Genomic DNA, 23130 nt, shown 5'->3' on the forward strand with positions numbered 1-23130 from the left:
CTTTACAGACAAATGAATAACAACATATATAAGCAATATAAATGGAGTACATAGATTAAATTACCCAACAACAAAAAAGAAACACATTATTCCTCTGTTAAAAAAACGCTATACAATTTGTCATAGTTTTTTTTTAGTATTTATTTAAAAAATTAGACTCGCATATAAATCCAATTAAATTTGGGGTACTTTTGAATTAAAACTTACCATGTAAAATCAGGAGATTTAGAATGAAGGCAATGTTAAATGTATTGTGTTAAAAAAAATATCTAATATGAGACTTTAAGAGTCCATATTAATGTTCTGATTAGTTTCACACAATGGGCAGAACCCAGAAAGTATTTTTTTATTTAAAAAAAATCATATTTCATTTCCTTGGTTTGTGACGTCTGATGTGACGACATCCACAATCGACGGGATACCCGGCGGGGAGGAGAACCAATTACAGCGAAACACCACTCGCCACTCATCATCAGAAGAAGGAAGACATGGCCTCCAAAAATAACTTTTGTTCTGTGAATTTGGCGTTTCTGCTTGTCTTCGTGTTGACTGCAGCTGTCGTCCTGGTGGACGCTTCTGCTGACCGGTCCAAGACGGTGCAGTTTAACGTCAAACCGGGAGGAGTGGTGCACACTTTCACTGAGGCGGTTGTAAGTCACTGCATTAAATATTCTCTTTATTTTACACAATTAGCCTCCGTTTTTCAACAAAACCTGATAGAAAGCACCAGCTATGTTTAATCTAAGCCTGCAAGTTTAAATACAAGCTAATTCACCGTGTACTTATTGTAATTAGCTCCATTGTTATTGATTATTAAGTCGCTGACAGCCTCATGACAGGATTGAACATATCATGGACTGCACTGTGTGCATTAGAGCTGCGTTTCTCTCATTAAGAGTGAGTAAAATTCAATAAATTTGGTACTTTTCACTACATAAGTGGAAAAACTACATTCCGATGGTTAGCCGACGTCGTAGCGTGATGACGACACAGCCTGTGAGAGGCTGACACGTCGCTGCCTCAGTGACACAACGGCTCCATTGATTGGCTCACAGTTTTAATTTTGGAAATTGATTTACTTTCATATATAATAGTTATTAAAGTTTAAATACAGATGCCTACCACGAGATCTGCAACCATTTACTTGCTTTTTAATTGTAAATTATTAATTTTATTTGTTTATTTATTGCTTAATTATTTGTCCATGAAAATGGTCTAAAATAACAGTAAGCTCTTTCACAGCAGACATTTTGACATGACATGGCTGGAAAAGCACAGGTGTTACTAATAACATGGTGGCTCCAGTACTGAAAGGCTATCTTACCAATTTATTAATATTGAGTCTGATTTTACTTTTTAAAAAATGACTTTATGCCCAGAGAATGTTTATTTTATTTTAGTTTTAATCAATGTAATGGCAATAAAATAAAATATTATATTATTAACCTAATCAGTGTTTTAGGAAAATCTCATATCCACAGAAGCAAATACAATAGCTCTTAACCCTCATTTATTATATTTGAAAATGAGACCAAGCAATACATGAAAACTATTTTAACTTTTTTGCTTTATTGTTTTGTTTATCTTTATTGTTGCAAGACATTCTATTTTTTATTCAGTTTTGTATTTAGTTTTTTATTATAAAGAAATTTAATAATAAAAATAACTAAATACACAAATAAATAAATAACATGGTGGTTTATTTTCACAATATTTCCCTGCAAAAGGGGTGTTTTATTGATATGTATTTTAATATGGCAGATCTTTGCAAAATTGGATATAAAATGATCAAACTGATGTTGAAATCAATGCCGTATATGTTTAGTCAATAACAGTTTTTAAGTGTCTCACAGTTTTGGAAAAGTCTTTACTCTGATAATATTCCATCAGGATGTGAAGTTGCTGAAAGAGGAGATAATATTGATTTATCGCTCTGCCCTAGTTTAGTTGTGATTCCTCATGCATAGTATCAGGTGTAACATTCACAACATGTCAAAATGTCTGCTGTGAGAAACGTCTTTAACAGAGGACAGATTGATGTCTCCAAAACACTGTTATCACACCAGCAGCCAGAACAGACCATTGAATTCATTATGAAAAGAAATACTGAAAAGCTGCAGAAATTAATGTTTTTCGTATGTTTGCTGAACAAAAACTATGAATTTATTATTTTTCCCTCTGGTTCAGAAATGCCTGTTCATGGACCTGTTAATTTTAAGGTTTGGGGTTATTTTGTCTCCCATAAGATGCCTTCTTTCAGAATAAAAAACACTCCAAAACAAAAGTTTAGATGTATATTGTACTATATTTGAAACATTCGTGTCCCTATAGATTTCTCCTAAATTCACTAAAAGCTAGTGTTCTATTGCGTCGTGTAGTACCGTAAACATGGTCGAAACCTCGACATCACAGGCATCATTAGAAAACTCCCACTCTTCTGCACAACATTATGTGTTTTAAATGTTCTATACTGTTGTTGCTGTGAATAAGATTCAATATTTTTTCTTCAAATAGTCCTTTCAATTAAGAATGTATGAAATATTTAAAGATTGTTTTATCAAAATGAGTTTTTTCTAATACTGAGCCATAAATCTCAACTTCATCTCCACTTACATACACCAAACTTTCCAGTTTTATTCTTGACTATATTCTGAAGGTTTTATCAGAGAGGTTTATCTATATATCATTCATACTGTGACGTCTATAACATGTTCTACAACATGTCCTAAAAATATGATGAAAATATTTTTTTTATGGTTTTTGAAAGTATTTTGTGATTTATGAAATTTTAAAAGGAGATATCTCAATTTCCTTCTGTAAAAAAACTTAATGATTACTTTGAAATTTGCTTTATCCAATATTCAGATTTACATTGTGGAAATATATGCAAATTAGTGCATATTTAATAAGCCCACACCTCATTTGTATAGCCAAACATAACATTTTAGAAATCTTGTAGTGCAAAAAAAAATTAAATAACAAACTGGGGAAGTTTTATGGTGATATCTATAAGTTAATAAAATACTGCATTAACCTGTAGTGTCTCCCCTTAAAAGTAAATAATAGATCAATAATGAAACTAATATGCAGATTTAACAATGCACTAACTAGCACTTTGTTATTTCAGAGGGAGTATGAATGCTCATTCACTTATGCTTCACAAGGGGGAACCAACGAGGTGAGTCTCTGTCTCGCTGTCCGTCTGCAGCATCATGTTACGGACTTTTAATTAAAGCAGGTTTTATGCACAAATATTTAAATAATCTTCTGGTTTTGTGCCAAACAGGAATGGCTGATGAGTGTGGGTCTGAGTGACGACGACAGACTGTTTTCCTGCTCTGTGTGGAGGTGAGACACTGACACACACACACACACACACACACACACACACACCTCAGTGACCCTGATGTTCAGCATGTCTTCAGTGTCTCTTTCCACTGAGTCACTATTTGATTGTAGTTAATCGTGACAGCCCCAGTAGAGAGCAGAAACAATACAACAGAGTTTTCTAACCTTGTGGTTTCAATGTATTCCTGTCAGGCTTTCACTTAATAAGCGAGCGAATGCAAATGAGTTAATGTTGGTAACAAATATTTCTTCTTCTTCATTTCACCAGGCCTCAGGGGAAATCCTACCTGTTTTTCACTGAGTTCAAAGCCGAATTGAAGGGAACCAAAATTGAATACGCCGAAGCATATGTAAGTATAAAAGAAACGCAACTGTCCTGTTTACTTGAACTCATCTTTATGTCGTCAACTAGAGCTGCAATGATTAGTTGACTAATTAAAAGGTTGCTTGAAAGATAAACACCACATCAATTATTTTGTTTGCTTATTTTTTTCATGTGAAAATGGCAGAAAATGCTGTTTTCAGCCTCTGAAATACAGAGATTTCCTGCTTTTTTTTCTCTTTTACATCATATTAAAGAGAATATATTTGGGTTTTGGCGAATAAACAAAACATTTAGACTTTAAAGTGTCAGAAAAAAGTGAAAAATATCCCTCCCAGTTTTTTACAGACCAAACTATTTTGGCAGATTTATCAATAATATAAAATAAATGTCAGTTGCAGCCTTTCAGTCAACTAATCCTCAACAGGGATAACGGCTGAATTGAACTTCTGCTGAGTTTATTGTAATAAAATCCATAATTGTCATCCAGCCATGTATTATGAGAATTAAGGTAACAATATACAACATGGCTTCTATATCAGTCTGTTACAGCTTGATATTCATGACATCGTCAGTTTGTTGTGCAGCTCTTAATCAGTCAGATCATAAAACAAGTCAAACTGAGAGCTGCATCATAAATATTGTTTTTTTTAACCGTCCTTGCAAGGTCAACTTGTGCAATAAACACATCTCAAAAGACTGCAATATTGAACTTAGGGATTTTTTTAGATAGTTAATGAGAATAACAGCAGAAAACTGCATCTTAAACTGTTACTGACATTTTTTTTGTGCCATTTCTGTTTAGTTTAATGTTAAATTTGTTCAATAAAAGAATGAACGCAACAGAAAGGCAGTAGTAATATTGTTATCTTGATATTCAACAATAGTAGTATATTGCATATCCTCCTAACATTGTGCAGTCCCAGTCAGACTATAAAACTTAAACACAACAATGGAAGAAATAGACCTTTTGCATTTGTCTTTATTCTGACTCAGACTCAAAACCCCAATTTCAATGCAGGTTCTTACCAAAGTAACAACAAACTACGTGTTTTATCTTAAACGTTCTGCACATTCTTTGTTCTTCTCAGTGTTGTAATTTGTAAGTTGCACCACATCCTGCAGAGTGTAGTTAAGGTGCTGGAGGTGCTCCTCAGTTTGAGCTCCTCAGCTTTCCCCCCACTGAGTGATTAGTTGGAGTCAAGCTTATGGTGGGCAGCTAGAAGCTCCCAGGACTTTACAGCCTAACAGAGACAAAGTGAAGTAAAAACCTTTTCCTCAATGTTACTGCACACTTTTAATGCATCCTGTCAGTGTGGAGATTAAAGCTTTTCATTCCATTTTGCCCCAAAACAATTTTGGAGCACAGAATTTACAGTGTCTGCACAAATGTCAGAAAATCAAGGCAAAACACAGTTGATGAACAGTTTTGCGTAGCCTGAAAATAATAAAGCACCCACCTATGCACCAGCACTACAGCAACACATTTGTCAGGCTCAGGGAGGAGATTAAGGCTGGACTTTTTCTTTTTTTTGGTCTTGCAGTTTGTTTTTCTTTACTTTGCTTTACCGCAAAGCTGGTAGCTGTCCACACCTACACTTTTGATCTTCTGTGAAAAGATCATTGTCACATGTAAAGACATGATTTGTTATTTTGCCATAGGGTGCCTCTATCCTGCATTATCTTTATGCATATTTATGTGAAATGCATGTAACATTTCTGCATAAATGGTGTTAAGAGAAGTCTTAAAAGTACGATATGCAGGATTTTCCTTTCTCTGGCTGTATTTCCTTTTTACCATTCATTTCTGGGTGTCACACTTTGGTCATAAAGTTATGGAAATGGCAGATAGGGCGCTGAAGAAATGGAAATATAATGTTGCAAAACACATAGTGGACAAAGCAAGTTCGAAAACTAGTGAATCTGGGATTTGCTTTCATTTTTGTTGAGTCGAAGAGCATGAATGTTGTATTTACAGACATTAAGCAACAATTTCTGCATAGTATGCCTTTAAATTCATCATTTATGAGCAGGATTAGCTAAATTACCCACCTCATTTTGTTTGGTATTTTTCTCCTGGCATCTTAAACTTGACCCTAACCCAACGTTAAATAATCATGATCAAACCACACAAAGTTGGTCTGAAGAGCTGGTAAAATAAAGTGACAACATACATTTATTGCTGTGTGTATAAATAAATTCTGTAAACTTTATTTTTGCATTTATAATAATTCAAATACAATGATAAAGGCTTTGAGAGTCTGGAAAAGTTTTGGTTAAGTTTCCGCAAAAGTGCTTCAATTTTTGTCCTGTGCAATTTTTAACCTGGTGATCCCTTAATTTATGGATTAATTGTTTGTAAAAAAAAAAAAAAAATGGCGCCAAATTAGTTTCAGATTGCTCAGCTGGAACAAAAGAATGTTTTGCATGTTCAATTAATAAATTTGTAGTTTAAACGTTTAATCAATTAAACCACAATTAGAAAAGCATTGACTGTTTGCAGTTTTAGTACTTTGAAGTACCTACCTTACAGTACCTTTTTTCCCTCCTAATTATTTCTCCAGTCAGATAAAAAATAGTCTGGCTGCATAAGATTAAATGTCACCTTGCATCATCTGAGAGCCAGAGCCTTGCTGAATGTACCTGACCACTCAGTCCTGAGTAGAATTTAATAATACACGCTTTTACTTGCACTTTGGACCTGTCTTTTGCTTTACTGCACATCCCTTCAACTAATACTTGTGTATCCATGGAAACCCATCACGTGCTCCATGTGTCCATGTACATTTTTAGATCCGTTGTCCTTTAGAGGTGGTTTGAGTTTCATCCCAGCAGCTCAAACCAACTCTGACAAACTCCAACAAACACAGGCAGTCAAAGAAACAGAAAAGCCTTTATTTCCCCTGGAAGTCAGACTTGCCGTATCTGTGCACGTAATGTCTGCTGGAAGGTTAATGTCTGGACTCGTCCCGAGCTCAGTCACTTAGCGGAGGTCTGCCGTGTCTGATGTGGTCGCCGCTGAAGTGAAGCACACCTTGACACGCCTCCTTCCCCCAGCAAGGGCAGTCCTGACACTCTGTCATTAGTGAGAGCACATGTTTCCTCCTCCTGCTCTGGCTCCGTGCCCTGCAAGCAGAAGACAAACACACAGAAAATAACTAAAATGATGGGACAAAAATAACCCCACACACACAAACAAACACACCTGCCACCCCCGCGCAGCATCTCCTTGACCTTGTCGCCACATCCTCCTACTCTCCCGGCCCGTCTGTTGCAAAGAAATTGTCTCCTGTGCAGCCTCTCATCCTGTTTTTGTTTATTTTTTTTTATTTGTCTTTCTTTTCCTCCCTTTCCTCCTCCTCCTCCTCCTCACTGCTGCTGTACTTGTCTCAGTCTCAGACAGCGGCTGCAGGACACAGTGACGTGCGGTTGAAGCCCGAGGAATTTGTCATAGGAGACTCAACAGGTGAGAAATTGATTGTATTTCCAAGTGTTCAATCAACTCCCTCTGCTTGTCACGTCAATCTCTCGCTCCCACCCTCCCCTCCATCACGTTGTGAGTTTCCTGCTGGTTTCCCTCTAAAGCATATGCTCCAGCTGTGAGTGGGTTGCCATTTGTCCCTGTAGCATTATTTGTTGTTATTCAGTTTCTGCACAAATCCCCACTGTGGCTCCAGTTCCGGACTGTGATTAGCAGGATTTGACAAGTCACACAGCAATTTACTGTAACAGCAGATTAGACACGACAGTACAGAGGCTTATAGACTGCAGGAACTATCACAGACTTTTAGGATAATCTCGTCTCTGTGAAACCTCTGGGAAACACTTCCAGACATGATTTCGAGGGATAAACTCCTAAACAGAAGCACAGGAGGTAATTAGCTTTTTTAGATGCAAAATATATCAATAACAACAGGCTGCAGATTCACCACAAGGGCGAACTGTTCAGTCACTGTCAGACCAGTTCTACATGTGCCGTCCTGCACCAGCTACAGGACAGAAAAGTCACTATAGCTGAGACCTGCAGGTGCCACAGACTGTATAAAAAGGTCAAAGGTGGAAAGTGAAGCTTCCATAAGAGCCAGGAGGAAGCGACTCCACTGGCAAAAGGTAGTCCAATTGTGTAGAAGTCTATGAGAAAATGACCCTACTTCTCACTTGATTTATTACGTCGGTAAACGTTTTTTTTTTAAATTATGGTCTGGTTTAGGGGTAAAATACACTATAAAGCAGGGTATACTTAAGGGCGGGCTACCTTATGATTAACAAGTCGCTACCACAGCATTCGCTATGCTAACAGTATTGAGCCACACCAAGCTGGTAACTCCCTCAATCCACCCTCTCTTACGAATATAATCACTTCTGTCTCGAATAAAACAAGATGGTGACGGCCAAAAAGCCAAACTCGAGGCTTCAGAACAGTAATCCACAAACCCATGACTGACCCACTTCTTTTGGCTTATCTTACAATTGGTTAATTTGTGCCTCCTGCAAACAACTGCGTTTTTTAAGCTGCTGATAGCTTTGTGTTTGAGGTTTTACCACACATGTATTTTAGGGACTTTTCACATTAAAAACGTATACCACCACTTTGCACCACTTTGCAGGTGGCACAAATGAACCAATTGCAAAATAACTTTTCTGCCTGTAGGTAGCAACATTTACAGGCAATAAGAAGTGTATGTAGCCATCGCGTCGTCAGTTAAACTCAAGTTCCAACAATTTCCTTTCTTGTTTCCTTTTATTCTCGTATCCCACCTCTGTAGAAAATATGCTTCAGTGAACAAAACTATGACATTTTTACGGTTCGATTTGTCAAATATAACACCACAAGCACAAGCAGCTCGTAGAGTAAAAAGAAGAAATTGAACTCATTGTTTGCAGGGGGCATTAGTGTGAAAAATGCAGCAGCTATTAGTTTCCTGCTGTTAGTTTCCTTGCCAACAGGCAGTGCAGGTTGGACTCGACCTGCAGGTCTCAGACTGCTGGCTCTGCAGTCAGGTGATACCGGCCGGTTTCAGGTGCTTTGCATCAGTGATGCTGTGCGTCCTTGTTTTTGTTTTACCTTCATCTGTGACACTCATTTCTTTTTTCTGACCTGCAGTGACCCACAGGCAGGGGAAGTTCAGCGCTCAACTCTCCAAACTGACCGCCATTGGACAGACACGCCACGATGAGCTGTGATTGGTCAGAAGTCTGACTCGGCTTCTGCCGTGTTTTGAGCTCTGAGCCTCTCTGTTTCAGCTCAGTAGTCAATGAAGGATGGATTTGCGAGAGTAACAACCAAAAATTAAAGAGGGATGATACTGATGTTGCTTTTGCAGCACTTTGCGTGTCAGTGCATTAATTACCCGGTATGTTTTTACAGTGGATTTGAAAATGCTGCTATCGACAAAAAAATACAGCGAGCCATCAGTTGAGTATTGCATTTTTTTTTTACAACATAATGTCCTAGTTAAAATTCTGCCATTAAATAAAGTGCTTCCATAGTTGTTTCTTAGTTTCGGAAGCTATAAGATTTACTGCGAGCAAATCTGTTCTGATCCACTGTGGACGTATGTGAATGTATGGAGGATTGGTGTCTGGGGGCTTGTAGAGTGTAGATAACACATTTAGAGTAGGGAGGGATTTATCCATCCCGTGTAATCCTAAAAGGAAAGTGAATAATCTCCAATAGCGTCATCGCACACACATAAACAATTACATTTTCCTCAATCTTCTGTTCCGTTCTGAGCTGAGCTCCTCTCGCTCGCTGTCTGTTTATATTCATCTGTTCTAGATAACTGCGAGCACACATTTATCCCCTAAATCACCAATCGGTACCTCTTGTGATCACATTGTGTTATGTTTGTGGTTTTGGCCAGAAGGGGTACTTGTCATAGAGCAGATAGCAGCTTCATAACATGATATTCAGAGACGGATAAACACAATACACAGATGATCAGTGCATCAGCGCATTTGAATAAGGTCTTGGAAAATAGATCTAATCACAATTATTTTGACTGATACTGTAATCGCGATATGATGATATTTGAATGGATCGGAATGATAATTTTTGCATAATAATTCTCATTTCCATAGAACAATAAATTCAAATGATAACTGTTATTTTAAAGTCTTTAGAATACAATTTATATTGCCGGGACATCTCTGCAGCAACAAAATACTTAACTCAGAGTGGTACACAGTGTGATTTTGATAAATCATGCAGCCCTTATGTGAATTCATCATTGAGAAAATATGAAAGAAGGAAAAAGAAATAAATATTATTTTACTTGAAATTACCTGATCATTTTGGAAAAAATGAATAATTACCTAAAATTTTTTTGATTTGACACCTGCAGCTGAAGAAATAACCTTTTCCCCCCTAATTTGTAATTTAAATATACTTCAATGTCTTCACATTACACCGTTTTAAGTTTAACCCAAAATAACTTAAATATAAGGCATGCAAAGAAATTTGGATTAGGACTGTTTATTGGCAAGAATCTGGCGATACGATACAGGGTTTATGTAAGATTTCTGATTCAATATATTGCAATAGTGTAAGCATTCTAATTTTAGGAAAACTGTCATAGTACAAAGAACACACCATCATATGCACAAATAAAATACATGTTATGCAATCAGAATAGTCCCTTTGACATCTTGAGACTACTTTTTGTGCAATTTGTCTGCTGCAAATCTTTGCATTTGAAACTATTCTTTCAAAATCGATCCAGTGTTTTTGGAAAATGATAAAGTATCACAAAACATAATATCTTGATACTCGAGTGTAAATATTTTCTTACATCCTTAATCTGGATTACAGTTCATATGGAGTATGTGGCATCACATATTCCTGAGCCGCTCTTGAACTTTCTGCTTTGATCCTTCAGCGGCACATGTGTGGATCAGCGAGGGTATTGTGCAGGTTTCAGAAGTACATGTTCTCTTATGTAGTGAGTAGGATTTCCTTTATCTTCTTTACATTGATTAAATCTTCTTAGATCCATGCAAGTGTGCACAGGATGAGTTCTGGGGATTGATTTCAGATTTTGAGGATTGTGATGATTTGATTCTTTGGTTAGATTACTTATTTTACTGAGATTCGTACCTTGTTTGGTTTGGTTTCGAGGTGATCCTCTGGAGCTGAGGAAACAGCTGGGGATGTTTGTGTGTCACCGTCTACAGGAAGTAACCACATCCATGTGCTGAAAAAAACACACATACATATAAAAGATGTTACTTTGTACATGTTTTCCCTTTTTTTGCTACTTCTGGATTGTTCTGATTCATGATGAAATGTGATGGATGTTTGAATAAAGACGTGTTGTCACTCTTCTGGAGATAATTCAATGTTTTTGTCTTGTTATGTCAGTCAGGATCTGATTGAACCTCCCACAGCCTCGTTAGAGGGTAAACATGAAAAGAGAGGAGAAATTTGAGTGCCAGCATGGAAGCATTAAATATTCTGAGCACTGTCAGAGCCGGGCCACCATGAAACATGGCGGAGAGCGGTTTTATGCCCCCGTCATATCTGCCTAAAAATAACAGTAATTTTGGTACCAGCACTAATGTATTCCTAATTTAAACTCAGTTTGTATGCTGCAGCAAACAGGTTTTCAGCATACAAATGAGAGTTCGTATGAGACTTTATTTAAAATAAGCATTATGAAAAATGTATTCTGTAAGTGTACTCAATTAACATACATTGTCCTCGGATAAATGTTTCCACGAGATAAAGAGCTTCCATTGTTTCTTGTTAATTTCTGGGGGAAACGGCTTTGCGGGGAGGATCTACTAAATCCAAAGGCACATATGGGAATGTATAGAGCGTTGATCTTTGTGGGCTTATAGAGATATAGAGTCAGGAGGGATTTATTCATTTTATGTTAAGCCATGAGAAAATCAGTCGTCTTGATTGTCGCTAAATTGGCATCAGTAAGTTTGAATCCTGTGATAGAAATATTACACGTTTATACTGCACGCTATTTAGCAGCTCTAATTTAAGATCTAACTATAAAACATCTAAATTTCATGCAGAGAAAATCTTTTGTGTAGTAACACTTTGGCAGAGCTGCAACAAAAAACTCCCACAGAGTCCCCTACTTGTAATTAAAGCATCCTATAGCAAAGTCGTGACCATTTCAGACTGCGATTTCCAGTTTTGCTGATAAAAAATGTGACACTTTGTTCTCATGGTGGTTGTTCCATTCAGTAATAAGTCTCTGTTGAACAATATCTCTTTGTTTACTGCTGGATCGCTGTGTCTGTGAGACTCAAAGCTGCCTCTATGCTGTCATCCTAACACAGAACACATATCACTACTGTTTACCATCTGGTACCAGTAGAGATGTTTACTTTCAACTTTTCCCCCCTACAGTACGGCCATCAGGAATATATATACACTTGATGCTGCCAAAAACTGGCTTACATTACGATGACGTACATGAAAGACAAATCTGAAACATTTTTAGCCACGCAAGCAAAGTGGCTCCAGGGATGAGTCAGTCCAATGCTTCAATCCACACTAAAACATCTCAACGGCTATTCAGTGGATTGCAATGGGATTTTATGCAAACATTCATTCTCCCGAGAGGATGAATCCTGCTCACTTTGGTGATTATTATTTTAGCACCACCAGCAGACCAAACCACATTTCTGGCTCTGAGTGAAATGTCTCAACAACTATTGGAAGGATTTCCATAAAATGTTGTGCAGAAAATCCTGTTCTCCTCAGGATTAATAGTAACTACAATGGATCCAAGCAGAAGACAGTGTGCATCTATAACTGACTGTGTAATAATAGCGGATGCAGTCATCGTGACGTTGCTGGCAGTGGTCTGACGTAACTAGGTACATTTACTCAAGTATTTTCCATTTTATGTAACTTTATACCTCTACTCCACTATATTTTAGAGGTAAATATTGTGCTTTTAGGTTAAGATTTAACATGGAAAAACATTAAATCAAAGTAATTAGAATGTTTTTTTGTTGCTATTATTTAAGAACATAACAGTATCTTAAGTAATTAAAATGAGCCCTGCTTTGACAACAGTAAAATAATTCTTGCATAAATGCATCAATACAAATAATATAATATATTTAGAATATATATAACAATCTGAATGCATACTTTTACTTTTGATACTTTAAGTACATTTTGATGCTGATAGTTTTACTTCAGTAAGTTTTGACCCAAACCTTTTTGAGGGTCTAAAAAGTCTGCAGTATCATCAGGTAAGAATGTGAGTTTGGTTTATAACCAAAAATCCATGCAAAACTAATGACATTTTATCATCACCATCTCATCAGCACTGTACTTGCACTAAACAGCTGTGTTTTGTGCTAACCAGTGTCTGTCACCATGCTGACACTCGAAGATGGCCCATTATTGTACATATCTCACTTGCTGTGATGCGAGCATGCTGATGTTAGCTTGAAGCAATGCTGCACCTTAGTACCTCACTGAGCTGTACACTCGTTGTCTCCTATCTTCTGATATATATTTTTTTCTTTCACATCACATGAAAAGCCCAAAACCAACAATCAGTTCATGTCACAAACAAGCATTTTCTGGTCATCCAAAGCCTGATATCATTTGTTTCTCTGTGCTGCAGACCTGCATTGTTGCCCAAAAACTATTAAAAACACATCAGTGAGCCAGGCCGCTGCACGGACTGACATGTTCCTTCATTAGCATGAATGTGGACACTGCAGTTTATTCTGAGTCTGTCCCACAAACACCGTCCTGCTGCTCTAAATACTCATTAGAGCACCAAATGTGTATAAATACACACCTCCTGCTTGGGTAATGTTTGCTTAAAATAAACTACAGTTCCCAGCTAGTTTAGGAAACTACTGAGCTGTGATCAAGCTACATATTTGTGGAAAATTCTTCAAGATTGACTTATTCAGTGGGAACAAATGGGCTTGGTGCTGAGTGCCATAGACAGCATGTAGTTCATGTTGAGTCACTCCCACATACACATCCCTGCTGCTGTAAATACTCACAAGAGCACCAAATGTTTATTAATCTGTGGCAGAAAATATTCCCCAAGAAATGCATTATTTCATGGCTTGGTGCAGAGTGCCAGGTTGGGAAGTCAAGAAGCATTAAGAGGAGGACTAACACTTTAGAGTTTTTTTCATTTCATCCATTGACAATAAGAGAAAATATAGAATACCCCTAGCTGTATTCTTTTTTAAAATAGAGCCACAGAAAGGCATTACGTTTCAGAGAGTGCAATATCAGATGACTTAAAGGAATATCAATCGATTTGCTGCACTGTATTTATGTAATCAATCCAACAGACATTTCAGTGTGTGTTTCCCTCTATTTCCTCTCACACACACCTGCCCCCTATTTCTCTCTCTTTGCATCTCCTGACATTTGGAGGGGAACAGATGGAGATTGTGGTCGGGTCGGTCAAGCCAGAGGCAGCAAAGGAGATGGGATTTTTCTAACACCGGGGGCTCGGTGAAGGGTACAACGAATGGCCAGCTGCCCCCTGTCTCCCCTGAAGCGCACCCAGGCGCCAGGCCGGTGACCCAGTCAGCTCTTCCTCTCTGGCCCTGCTAAGTTCCCCACATCACCAGACCTTTTCTGTCTGCAGATCTATCACAGATCTCCAGCCTTTCTTCCCCAGCGTGTGCTTTTCACACCGCTGAGCTAAAGTACCCTGAGCTGCACTGAGTTCTCGTTATACCATCAAGACTCTTGACAGCAATTATCTAACCCAGACAATGCTGATACATGTGAGTGGATGTGTCTGGCTGCTTGGGTTGAAGTGCACTAAAGTAATCAGTTCTTACTTTGTCTTGTCATCTTGCAGTAATTACAACTTCCTTCATATTTCTTTCTAATTAGGCCTTCTCCTTTGCCCTTTAACTGTGCAATCTGTGGGAGTCTGAGAGCAAACTGAGCATCTGCATAGAAGCTCTTGTTACCAGAGCGTTAACCCAGACAGATGTTATGATGCCCTGTGTATGTTCAGCTTATATTCTCAAGAGATCGGGAAAAGGACGTCTGCAGAGCCAAGCTGTTCATCCTCACATACTCACCCCAAGTTGCTTTTGCGTCCTGTCACCTTGGAAACTTGGTCTCAGCTCAACTTGGCGAGCCTTAAATCACTCTCCACTCTTGCGGCTGGTGCTGTGAATGCGGCTCTGTTCGATCAGCCTCCCCTCCTGCTGCATTGTCTCACACTGTGGTCGAGAGCAGCCTTCTTTTCTCAGGATACGGAGGAGCTTTGCGGGGCTCCTTCGCCTTCTTTGTGTGCTCAAAGGGTCCGTTGTGGGGGTACGGAGGAGGCTTACGACCTCTGCGGCCCTGCGCTGTTGGTGCTTTAGCTGTGGCTGCGGGGGCAGAGCACACCTGTGAAGGTCTGTGAACAGGTCCCGCTGAGGATGCTCGCCTCTCTCGGTCAGTGTTGGACACAGTTTCTGAGTCAGTGGGTGGGCAGCTGGCAGACGGAGGCTGGGCTGACGATGGGGAGAGGAGACCGGCAGATGGGTGGTCGCTTTGTGGGGTCTGATAAGACCCAAGCCTGTTCTCAATGATGACAGACGGGCTGAGAGTGGGGGGCGGGTGAGGCTTTGGAGACAGAGGGGAAACAGGGCTGACCCTGATGGAGGAGGATGGCCCAGGGGAGTGAGGCTGAGAACCAGGGCTGTTGGGGTGATGGAGGTTTACTGTTAGTGGAGATAGACCAGGAGTGGGAGGCCGGACTGGGAGGCTTCTTTGGGGAGACAAAGAAATATCATGGGAGGTGAGGTTCTGAGAAGGATTTGATGAAGGAAGATTATTGTTGTTCTGCAGCGGCCCTCCTTGTCTGGCAGAAGACCCCGGACTGCAGCTGAACCGAAGAGTTCGACTCCTCTCTGATGAAAAATCAGAGTTTACCGGGCACAGCAGCACATTTGTTGGAGACTGGCTCCTGTTGTGCTGACCTCTCCTGAGGCTGCCAGATGAGTCTGTGGTTCCTGGCTGGTCCTCAGGCTCTGAGGGCCTCCGATGGATGCTGCCTATTGTCACTTCGCTGGAGCTGGAAGCAGAACTGGAGCTGCTATCGCCTCTTTCAGTCCCCTGCTGCTCCTCCGCATTCAGATCAATGGATGAGGTAAGATAGTCAATCTGCTGCACCACCTATGACGGATAAATACATACTGATGAATAAAAAGGGGCACTACACTGATTTTACACATGGAGATCTGGTACTCATGAGGCAGGCTGTTCTCATTAGGAGAAGTAATGCACTATAATTTATAGATAACCCACGTAATTGTGAGCCAGGAGGCGCCGCTTATTACGACCCACATTAACATTTGTTGTTAGGCAGTGACCTCTAGCCATAGTCATTTTGATGGGAGCAAAGGAGGAAATGAGGCGATGCAGTATAAAGACCTATAAAGCTCATGAACTTAGAAGGTCAGGGTGGATGGATGAGTCAAAAAATACAGTGTTCAATTTTAAATGAACCTTCATATGTATGTTATATTATCACCTACATAAACTCATCCAGTAGTTGCGTTCAGAAGATCTTATTTAAATCGAAGTCCGAGTCCAACATTTTTATAATTAAACACGAGGAGTACTTTGAACCTGTGAAACAATTAATATGATGTCTCTTTTGGATCTGAATGGAGCTTTCCAGTTTGAGAAGATGACGTCATAGTGATGTCATCGGGGTCATCTCAGTTTAAAGTACGAGATTTTTTAACTGAAAGCTGTAGTTATAAAACCAGAGGTGTGTCGAGAGAAAGACCCTATATGTGGGGTCCAGTGTTTTTGGAGTTCGCTCGCATTAGGGACTAAAAGTCAGGATGTCTCGACCCCCAACTTTATAAGGGAAATGCAGACTCCGACCGTCACCTGTCAGGCCGCTATTTCTGCTGTGTTTGTGGTTGTTGAGTCTTTGGTGAGGCTGCTACTGTGCCAAAGTTGAGCCTGACATTATGCAAATTTGCTTTGCCACCACCAGTGAACATTTTTTTCTTTTATCTCTTTGCTCATATAAAATGGACGTGGCCGTGTTTGACCACTGAATCACTGGAGTTCCCCTAATGAAAACCTGAAAGTTATGATACTTGTAGTGTAAAGAAAAATAGTGAAAAGTGTTTGTTCACAATTTCCAAGAGACAAATTGTTTTTTTCTTGTCCCACCAACATTTCAAAAACCCAAAATATTACACCTATATTAAATCCTCACAATTGAGAAGCGGAAACCAGAGAGTTTTACCATCTTGCCAAATAAAGTTTAAAATAACTCAATTCATCTTGACTTGACCGTTTCATCAACTGAGTGACTAATCATTTCAACACTTCAAGTACTTTTTGGCCATTTATTTGGATGGTGGTACAGAGGTGACAGAAAATGAGGGGAAATAGACGAGCGATCACACTTGCCACAAAGATCTTCAGCCAGATTTGAACCAAGATCAGCAGCAGAAACATCTCTTCTTGTTTCTTTTGAAAGGCTTTTCTAAGAAGCTTCTTCTAATAAATGATTAATAAAAAACAAAACCAGTCACTGTGGCCTCTTTATAATAAATATCTCTGCTTTTGTATCTCTGCACTTGTGTTTAACTTGATTTCACACTCTCACAGCAGTGGACTCTCACCAGGTGTACAGCTCTAAATCTGTAAGTATGTCACACATGCTCCAACCGAGTACAAAAAATATTTACTCCAGCCTAGAAACGACGATATTATGGGAAATATGTAAGCTAAATTTAGGTGGGTTTCCCTTTTAATACTTGTAGTGAAAAGCACAATGTACAATATATCATATACAGGCATACATGTCTGGATGCATATATTTAAATGAGTGCAGAGGCAGTAGCACGCATACACACACATACATGCTTAACACAAAGACACACACACAAACACACATGCACAATGATGGAGGCAGGAGAGATTGCAGAAAATTACACTGGGGAAAATGTTTGACCTATCTCTCCACCTGCTCGATGTGCACAGATAAATCCTCGGCCCCTGCTGGAACAGATGAATTATTGTTTTGTTCTCTGTGTTCAACAACATCCTTGCTGATGTCAAAAGATGACCTGTTTTGTCCTCTTTTTTTTTTCATGCTGAAGCTTTTTGGGGCGAGGCATTTCATATTACTTTGAAGTGCAGCGTGTATATGCACATCAAGTGACTCTGGGCAGGTGCTGCTTGTTAATGTCAGAAATCAGACGAGATAAAAGAGCAGAGGACCCGGGTTTTCATCTGCTCCTCCCGAGAGTGTTTATTAAAAACTATGCTTTTTTGACCCCTCAGGTCTGCACATACAGTGCTCAGAGACGTTTGTTGTAGAGTCAGTGTAACTAAACTCCTTCAGATTAACTCACAAAAACAGTTGCTGTTTTGCTTTAAGTTCTGAGTCATGGAGCAGTTTTTGATCTGTCAGAAAGCCTCAGCAGAAGACATGCGTGCTTGAAGACGTGATTTTTTTTCTCCCTCTCTTTAGTGTTGCTTTAATATTTGTATAGTATCTGTCTAAAACGCTTTAAAGGCGCACTCCAGTTCCTTTTTTTATAACAGTGATTGATTATTAAATACGACTGAGGGTTGCTTTCATGCAACAGAATGATAAAACAGGGTTGTGAAATAAATATGGGACCAAAGTCTTCTCTGGTGCCTTATCTTCCTTTGATCTGTCGCCTCTGTTGTGAAAATTTGGGATTTTCTATTACAGTGTCTGCTTGTTCCCCTCCTCCTCCCTTTCCACTCTTTTTGTGTAGCCTACGCTCTTTCATCAGCGTTACATTAACACTGTCGCACAAAACCTCGCAGCCAGGATGATGAGGTTACTACCTCGGGTTTAGCCGCGACCCCACAGATGCAGATCAAATGCCAAGAGGCGAGATTTACGTGTCACTTTTACTGGATGAGGAATACGAGGCAGAGATATTCAGGCATAAATGGATTATAAAATGCTATCCAGCTGTGCCTGGAGCAGCATCTGTCTATGAGAAGGGAGAGTGGTGGAAGAGATGAGAGAGGAAAGGAGAGGAAAGACAGAAAGGGAAGATGCAGAGAGGACGGCGCCTGCTTTGCCTAATGTCACATCTCAGCAGTGTCTGAATGCATCATGCAAATGGAGCATAACTATTGTCTCATTCACCTCTATGAAGATGTACGCATGAATGTACATGTTTGCAGACAGATGACAGAAGAGAGTTGCAGAAACAGTTTGCAGACTGTGGTGGATTCATCAAACCCTGCTGCTGACTTTTTTTAATGCATGTTAAATTCTGCTGAGGATGTGTATTTGTAGGCTGCATTGTTATCTGGAAGAGCCCTAAAGGTTTTATAGCACAAGCATGAACATTTCCTGCATCAGGGAATACTTAAATTAATGTGAGAGGATGCAGTAACTTCTCTGCACCTATTCTGAATTAGTTTTTCTCTCAGAGTCCAGGAAATAAATGATTGTGGAGGTGAAATGTTATGCAGAATCAACGAAAACCATACCTCTTTCATTTCCTGGTGAACATCCCTCAGCGCTGTAAGAACCTGCTCCAGGTTGTTCACCACCCGTTTAATCTGGTTTCGAACCACTTTCCTGCTGCAGCCTGATTCTTTCCTCTGTGACTCCCCTGCATTAGTCGGCCTGAATTGGACCCACGTCTGGTTCTGGCCCGGGGCCGCGATATGCTCTGAGTTTGGTCTGGGTTTCCTGGGGCCTCGCAGAGTCGTGGTGCAGCCCAGGCCTCTCGGAGGAACCTCAGTGGAGAAGATGACTCCATTGAGCGGCCCGTTGAAACCCTCCACAGGTGGTTCCCTCAGGTCTCTCTGGCTCTGGGAGTTCCTGCTCTGTTGTTTGATGTAGCTGAAGCTGGAGGTGAAGCCCTGCTGCCTTTCTATCAGCCCCTTAGTGTCTGAGCTCACCCAGCTGGATGAATGGAGGTCTCTCTTGCGGTAGGTGGTGCTGCTTGCGTAGTCCCACACCTTCCCCCTCCTGTCCTCCAGGTCCACCACAACAGGCACCTTACAGTTTGGCTCCTCAATGAGCAGTGCAGGGACGGAAACAGGAGGGGGTCTCACTAGCGGCCCGTATTTCCTGACTGAGGTGCTAGTCCCGTCACTCTGGTGGCTGCTGTGGTTCCTAACAAAGGTGTGGTTGTCCTGTGCAGATGTGGAGCTGCTGCTCAGACCCTGCGGGCCGTCCCCGGGACTGCTCTGTGCTTTGGGGAGTGGCTCCAGCTCTGGAGACTGGTTCCACCTGGCAGGACTGTCCTCCCTCTGCTTCCCCAGACTCCCTGGCAGGATGTGATGCCCCCGCAGCACCACTGGCAGCATCCTCGCCATCCCCACGCCATTACACCGAACCTCCCCCTTCTTTGCCCGCTCCTTTCCCTGGATGGAGAAGAAGCCGATCCCTTTGGCTTTCTCCAGCGGGGTCAGGTTGTTGCGGGCCTCTGAGCTGGATTTGTACGGTCCATTGAGCCCCAGGTCACTGCTGTGGTGGGGCTTCAGACTATTGCGCAGCCAGGGGATGAAGTGAGGGGCGTGCGGCTTGAAGCCTTTCTGCTCCCCCGGCGCTGGAGTCCTGCTGTCAGAGAACATGGTGATGGATGATGTCCAGCAGCCTCAAAGGAAGAAGAAGAAGCAGAAGAGGAACAGGAGGACTCCTGAGACACAGAGAGCTTCCTCCTCTTTTTCCATGAATCCCCTCCTACCTTTGCCATTAACAAGACTAAATCCTCTCTATCTTCAGTCTCTTTTCCCCTTCCCTCTCTCCCTCTCTCGCTCCGACTCCAAAACTTTTATCTGCTTTTTTCCCTCCTCATCTCAGATCCCACCCACCCACTCCCCTTTTCCTGCTGAAGCCTGTTTCTGATTTTATCGCCCTGCCTTTCTCCCTCTTCTTTTCCCTCCGTTTCTGCTTCTCCTCCCACTATCCTCCCTGTTGTATTGCTCTTGAGCCCCTCACCCCCTCACTGGGCCGGCCTTGGAGATGCCACGGGCCCCTCTCTCTCCGTCTTCTCTCTCTGCCTGCCTGCGTCTCACTGGCTCAGTAGCAGTGGAGGCTTCCTGTCTCTACATCTCTCTCTCTCTCTCTCACCCTCCCTCCACACACACATACACACACACACACACACACACACACACTCACTCACACACACACACACACACACACACACACACACACACACACACTGCGCTGCGCTGCCTCCTATCCTCGCTCTTTCTTCCTCCCACTCCCTCTCACTGCTCTAACTCCCTTTCTCTATTTCCCTCTTCTCTCCCCATTTCTGTCTCTTCTCCCTGTTACTCCCTGCTCTCATCTAAAAACCCGGTACGTCCTCTGTCTTTGCAACTCTCTTTTACTCTCTTTCCCTCCCCTTTTTGTCACTCTCTCCCCACCTCCCATTTGCCAGGGAGAGCAGCTGAACTTCAATCAAGACGCCACTGTTATTAATCCTCCGTTAGCCAGTATATACCCACGTGATTCCCCCTGCCTCTGTTCTCATCTGATTACTCCTTCCCCGGCTCAGCCCTTCACAATTAAATGGTGCTTAGGATACCAGAGGGGGTTTAAAGGAGTAGGGGAGGATGGCAGCAGGAAGGGATGGAGGAGGAATAGTAGGGGGGCGCATAATTGCAACCCTCAAGATCAGAGATCAGCATCACATTGACAGAAACTATAAGCTGCCTGGCTACAAACAACAGCCTGCCTGTGGCATGGCTTCCCCCCCCAGTTTATCGTTACTGTCAGCAAATAGTGTCACGTTACATCCCAGTTGTTTTCTTGTTTTATTTTCCGCCGCATATCCAACTTCCATTTGTTCCAATTATGCAGAGACAGCTGCTATTTTCGGTTTTCTCATTCAAATTCCCATTCTTGGCTGTCTGGATTAGATTTCTTGTGTCTGACAAGCCCAAAGATGCCTCCTAGGTGCCTTTTCACTCAACTGCGGCTGCATGGATGGGTCCCTCCCTCTCTGGCAGCATCTGAAATGAAAAGACGGCAGCACAGCCACTAAAAAAGCCCTGACAGTTTGCTGTCACTCAGCAGTGAAGCACTCAAAGCATCTGTCATTCTGTTAGTCAGCATAGCAATCTATTCCTCTGGTAGTGCCCTGTTAAAAAATGACTTCATTCACTGACATATCCCACTATATAGGTACGCAGAGAGAGAAAACAGACACAGGCTTGGTGTAATCTGCAGGCTAAGAAGATTCCTGCCTACATGTCGACAGACTGCTGTCAGCCAGTAATGACCACTAGCCTGGATATAAAAAAACAATAAAGAGTGAAAGTGGAGGGGCGGCGACTATTAATCCTTTTTCCTCACGGCATGCTGGTGCACACAGCGTCTGTTTCTATGCTATGGTGGGCTTGCTTTTGCATACAAGGATTTAACTCTTAATGTATATCTGTATGAGTGTGTTTAAAGGGATACTATGCAGGACAATGCATAGGCTTATATAAAAGTAATCCCTCTCAATGATCACCTATGACCCAGCAGAGGCCCTGGCTCTGCCTGAATTTTCTCTTTTCTTTAAATTTCGCTGTGTTCGGGATGTTTGTGGGCATCACTATTTTGGCATATAGCTATGAAAAAAATGGACAAAGTGTTCAAGTGCTCAAAAAGTGAGGCAAAATCCGAGCTTTGATGGTATATTAGTGCATGTAAGTTACCAGTGTGTTAAAACGTGACACCAAGGGACAACAACAAGCTTCTGTTTGTCAGAAGTTAGGAATAAGATCGAAAGACGTGCGGATGCAATCCTGATTTAGACTCTGAACCATAAATAAGCTCTTAATGTTTCATACTGCATCTTTAAATTTATTTCAAGAGCACAGTCTCATACAGATGTAACATAATATTATTGAATATAATCTGATTTTTTTCACTGTGCAGAACATAAAATAAAAAAATAAGATTAAAATATAGTATATAGTATATAATATATATATAAGATAAGACACACACATGTAAAGGCTAAATGAAAGCTAAACTTCACAGATCTCTGTGTTTAACCAGTGTCGTTCCAAACCTGATTGTGTAAATCATGTAGGTCATTGAGTGTGTATCTTTTTGTGGCTATGTGAGATTAATAACTGTAATAGATGATGGTGAAACTAAGTTTTAGCCACCAACATAAATCAATATGTATCTAACAATGTATTTTCGGAAATAAAATAGGAGGGCCATTTCAGGATTGGTTTTTGAATCCTTTCAAATCCACAATTTTCTGCTGAATGAGCGACCAAGGTTAACTTGTGCTCTATCTCAGTCTCTTTTAGATTTTTTTGTCTTCTTCAGTCAATTCATTCCTTTTTCTCTTTGCTGATCCTGCACCAGTATCAGCCGAAACTGCAAAATATAATGTAAAAATGTAATTCTCCCCTTGCTAACATACCCACTGCTGTAAACCGTTTCATCTGACAGACATTAAGAATAACTACATAGAAAAGGCCAGTCTTATCGCTGATGGTTTGTTTGCTTATGTGGGTC

At 40.7% G+C, this 23130-nt stretch overlaps 2 protein-coding genes across 2 annotated transcripts; one reads left to right on the top strand and one right to left on the bottom strand.

The window, feature by feature from the left end:
* Positions 1 to 422: 422 nt before the first annotated feature.
* Positions 423 to 11003, top strand: mydgf (myeloid-derived growth factor). Its single transcript, XM_059341312.1, has 6 exons — positions 423 to 650; positions 3128 to 3178; positions 3287 to 3348; positions 3617 to 3698; positions 7064 to 7136; positions 8775 to 11003. The coding sequence occupies exons 1-6, from the start codon at positions 489 to 491 to the stop codon at positions 8852 to 8854; spliced, it is 510 nt and encodes a 169-aa protein (XP_059197295.1). The 5' UTR covers positions 423 to 488; the 3' UTR covers positions 8855 to 11003.
* On the bottom strand, positions 3706 to 20231 carry LOC131977189 (uncharacterized). The gene is made up of 3 exons (XM_059340389.1): positions 19137 to 20231; positions 14717 to 15800; positions 3706 to 6796 (listed from the first exon to the last, which is right to left on the bottom strand). The coding sequence occupies exons 1-2, from the start codon at positions 20229 to 20231 to the stop codon at positions 14856 to 14858; spliced, it is 2040 nt and encodes a 679-aa protein (XP_059196372.1). The 3' UTR covers positions 3706 to 6796; positions 14717 to 14855.
* Positions 20232 to 23130: the final 2899 nt, after the last annotated feature.

The sequence above is a fragment of the Centropristis striata genome, chromosome 9, assembly GCF_030273125.1.
Source record: "Centropristis striata isolate RG_2023a ecotype Rhode Island chromosome 9, C.striata_1.0, whole genome shotgun sequence".
Taxonomy (NCBI): Eukaryota; Metazoa; Chordata; class Actinopteri; order Perciformes; family Serranidae; genus Centropristis; species Centropristis striata.